This window comes from Rhipicephalus sanguineus, chromosome 10 (assembly GCF_013339695.2).
Source record: "Rhipicephalus sanguineus isolate Rsan-2018 chromosome 10, BIME_Rsan_1.4, whole genome shotgun sequence".
Classification (NCBI taxonomy): Eukaryota; Metazoa; Arthropoda; class Arachnida; order Ixodida; family Ixodidae; genus Rhipicephalus; species Rhipicephalus sanguineus.
Window position 1 is genome coordinate 98,301,190 of NC_051185.1, and position 4,566 is coordinate 98,305,755.

The window sequence follows — 4,566 nt, forward strand, 5'->3', positions numbered from 1 at the left end:
ACGATAGTCTTTCTTGGGGAACTTAAACGCAGAAATTTTGGTCTGTCTTTCTGCCTTTCTGTTTGTCGGCACGTCCCTCGATTCAGCCACTCGGCCAAAGTTGAACCACTTGCACAAGGGCCAGCCATCGTGAACGGCTCAGCAGGTTCATACTTGTCGATATGGTTGATCAAAAAGCAAACATTACGCATATCTGAGGCACAACATCACTAGATAAGTGTTAGGTGGTGTTTTCCTTTAACAGAAAATACATAGATACGTAATTCTAGAGACCCTAGTTTCTTAAGCTGCGCTGAAAATGCGACTGCGCCGAAACTTGGCTTCCTCCGTGCCCTCTGCGCGAGCTCATTGTTGTGTTTCGGTTTAAGTTCAGTATTGCACTGTACGAGTGCCATGGGGCGCCGCTCTGGCATTCCTGCTTTACCCAGGCGACGTGAATATAAAAGAGTGTGTGGAGAGTACTCGTTGAGTACGGACGTTTCTTCTGCTTCGGCGCTTCGCGCCAAACCGCGTGTTCGGGCTGGCTGGCGTCCCCGCCGGTCGCGTTGGTCACCGCCGGTCTTGCCTGCTGCTGCGCCGGGACTACCAGCCCGCAACACAGCATTCACGTTTCCCGACGTATTGCCAGATGGCGTTCATATCTCACGCAGCGCCTCTTCTATCGTCTTTACACGACATTTGCAGCGAAGCACGCAGATACGCGGCCAATTTTTTTACCTTGTGCCTTTATGACGGAGTTGAGTCTGATCGCAGTGTCTGGAACGCCATCGTTTAAACATTTGGTGCCGAAGAACCGGGATTGAAAGCCAGGGAACAGCGGACGGCTAGCAGTCAACTGCACAGGCATGGACCGACTGAAGTCGAAGCGGACGTCGCGGCGAGCACAGAACACGAACGAAGATTATAAACGAGGCAAGTGCTCTTCTCGCTAACGGCTCTGCATCTTATGACCAGCTCAATTCCATTTATGAGAGGCTGAAGGCTAACAATGACGAGCTTCAGAACTTGAACAACCAGATCGAGCAGCATATTCCTGACGAAGAGTCCGAGGCCGAGTATAACGCCGTCCTGGAATATGAAGATAATGCTGACGCGAACTCTCGCAGAGATTCTCAGTAAAAAAGGTCGCATGCTACAGTCGTCGACACTAACCGAAGGAACGGTCGCCCAAACGGTCGCAGCACCATTAGACGGAACTGGAGTGAGTTGCCTAAACTGACAATAGCTCCTTTCTCTGGAGACCTATGCAAGTGGACGGAATTTTGGAAACAGTTCGACCACATTGTTCACAGTAACGTCCGAATCACTGCAACAGAGAAGTTTCATTACCTACAACTGTATCTGAAAGGAGATGCTGCATCAGTAATTGCGGGACTTCCGACGACTGAGAGTTGCTACAACGACGCCATCACCATGCTACAGAAGCGCTTTGGTGACAAGACGCGCCTGGAACAAGAGTACTTTGCGAAACTACGGATGTTGACCCCTGTTTGTTCATCAAATGACACGAAAGCCCTACGCAACTTGTACGACCACGTTCTCGTCAATATCCGCGGACTCGAGACTCTGGGTGTGCACAAGTCGTCCTTCTAATCTATGCTCTGCGATATTCTACTGCGTGCTCTTCCACGGGACATAGTCGTTCAGTATCATCGGTCGTGTGCCGTCCAGGTGGCATGTGACTCGAAAAGTGATGCTACTCCCGTGGGGCTGGATGGTCTGCTCAACTTCCTGGGCATTGAGCTGGAAAGCTTAGAGAAGAGCGATTTCAATGACGCTGGAAGACGAGAATTCGGAACAACACCCGCGGCAAGTCAGTTGACGTTTTCTCGCCGTGGGAAACCTACTTCATCTGTGCTTCACAGCAACGCGGCAAGGGAACCAAAAAAGGACAACTGCGTCTTCTGGTCGTCCAGTCAACACAAATCTGAACTGTGCACAGCTGAGTTACCACTGACGCAGACAAAAGAACTACTGTCCAATGACAAGAGGTGTTTCCGCTGCACCACCAAAGGACATCGGGCGCGGGACTGCAAAAGGAAGATCTCCTGCTCGAGATGCCAAGCGCGACACGAGACAAGCATGTGTGATCCCGACAGGTGTTCGCGGAAGACAGACTATGTCAACAAGAACGACGGAAAAACTACGACAGTCTGCGCATCACTTGGAAAACGACCACCAAATGAAGGTTCCATCGCTTGCGTCTTTCTCCAGACTTTCCGAGCATGGGCCATAAATGATGACACGTGTCGCTACATACGAGGAGTTTTTGATGGCGGCAGTCAGAGGACCTTCATAACTGAGGCCTTGTCCAAGCACCTTCAGCTGAAAAGTGTGGGAACTACTCGGATAGCACTCAACACTTTCGCGAGTGCATCAGACCAAGAGGCTAAGAGGCGTCGGATCGTCGAACTGCGACTGCGGAGTCAGTTTTCCGACCAGGAGATAGTTCTAGCAGCAATAGAGATCCCACACATCTGCCAGGACATCGAAGAGACAACAATGGACGCAGCCTTCGTCGCTTCTTTCAAGAAGCTTGGAAAGGATGTCGCCGATGAGCTGATACACCCATCTGTCATAACGAACAATGGTATCAGCGTACTGATCGGTTCCGATCAGATGTGGAAAATATTGACCGCCGAAGTTTCAAGATGCGAAGGCAATGAAGCCTTGATTGCACTGAACTCCAAGTTTGGATGGACCTTCCAGGGAGCACATCGCACTTGATGTCTCAAACAACAGCTACACGAATGATGGTGTGCGTGCTCAAAGTTCAAGCTACCGATTCCGACGAGTTTCTGCGTTCCTTTTGGGAACTTGAGAACATAGGAATTACAGACACGATAGGCAAGCTTCCTGAAACGAGCAAGACCATGATACAATTTGAGAAAACCATCAGCTTTCTCAACGGAAGATATGAAGTGGCCCTTTCTTGGAAGGATGGATTCGAGCTTGCAAGCAACAGGCAAGTCGCCATTACTCGACTAGAAAAGCTTGTCAACCGTCTCAGCGCAAAGAAGGGACTGCTCGAAACGTATGACCGTACCATAAGCGAGTACTTGCGGGAAGGACACGCTGAAGTCGTCAGTGACGCACCTTCTGACGTGACAAAGTTATATTATATGCCGCACAAGGAAGTCGTACGTGAACAAGCGCTGACCACGAAAATTCGAGTGGTGTTTGACGCTTCGTCACATGCCAAAGGATGCAAGTCACTTAACGACTGCCTTGAAAAAGGTGACAACTTGTATCAAGACCTCGTACAAGTTTTGCTACGCTTCAGAACGCACCCGGTGGCAATGATCGCAGAGATCGAAAAGGCATTCCTTCAGATTTCGATACGGGAAGAAGACAGAGATGCTTTCCGGTTTCTCTGGTTCGAAGAAGGAGATTTATCCAAGGCCAAGTTACAAGAGTGGAGGATGACACGAGTACCTTTCGGAGCCACATGTAGCCCATTCTTGCTCACAGCTACCATTCTTTACCACGTCAAAAGAGCAACGGCTGCCATGGCACAAACAGCACAAACTCTTGCTGAGTCTTTCTACGTAGACGACTTAGTCACTGGTGCCGATACAGAAGAGGAGGCCGCTAAACTTTGCCGAGAAGCGCAAACAATAATGAAATCGGCAGGCATGGCACAGCGCAAGTGGACAACGAATTCAAAAAATTTGATGCGAACTCTTGAACGTCAGCAAGAGTCTACCAATAACGAAATGGTCGTCCTTCACGAAACATCCGTCAAGGTCCTGGGTCTGGTGTGGTATCCTGCAAGAGACGAATTCAGCTTTTCGGTTGAAAATCTACTCAGATTTATGGCAGCACAGAGGGACACAAAGAGATTTGTCTTGCAGGCAGCATCAAGAATATTTGACCCATTGGGACTTGTCGGGCCATATACCATTGCCATACGAATATTATTTCAGAAGCTGTGGAAACGAGGAATCAGCTGGGATGAAGTACTACCTAATGACCTGCAAAAGGAATGGCATGATTGGGTCATCCAGCTACCCCAACTGCAAGCCGTTGCTGTTCCCCGCTATCTGTGTGGCGGAGGCAGGATGCACAACGTGCTTCAAGTACATGTCCTCTGTGACGCCAGTCCAGCAGCATACGGAGCAGCAATATACGTCGTGCCAAGTCCTGAGAAGCCGACGTTATTCATTGCAAAGTCACGTGTAGCACCCATTAAGGAGACGACGCTGCCGCGATTGGAGCTTTTGGCTCCCTTAATCGGCTCAAGAATGTTGGCCTACGTAAGGAGTGGCTTGAAAAGTGTTCAAATTGACTACACGATGTGGACGGATTCAGTGATCGTGTTGTCATGGATAAAGGGTGACGCCACGAAATGGAAGCAGTTCGTAGCCAACAGAGTCAATGAAATCAGGTGCAAAACAGATCTATCAAAGTGGAGATACTGCCCTGGGACGGACAACCCGTCTGACCTGCTCACGCGTGGTGTGACGCTTGAGAAACTGCTGTGCAGCTCTAAATGGTGGCATGGTCCTGAGTGGCTACACAGACCGATGTCCGAATGGTCGCTACAGTTCAACGAACCAGACATAG

General features: G+C 49.7%; 1 protein-coding gene across 1 annotated transcript; it reads left to right on the forward strand.

The window, feature by feature from the left end:
• Nucleotides 1–1,596: 1,596 nt before the first annotated feature.
• On the forward strand, nucleotides 1,597–2,727 carry LOC119406613 (uncharacterized). Its single transcript, XM_037673347.1, has one exon. It carries the CDS (start codon nucleotides 1,597–1,599, stop codon nucleotides 2,725–2,727), a length of 1,131 nt encoding a protein of 376 aa, XP_037529275.1.
• The last annotated feature ends 1,839 nt before the right edge of the window (nucleotides 2,728–4,566 follow it).

What these genes read in the sequence shown, in the direction of transcription:
- LOC119406613 (XM_037673347.1), top strand. Translation starts at nt 1,597, where the DNA reads ATGCTCTGCGATATTCTACTGCGTGCTCTTCCACGGGACATAGTCGTT.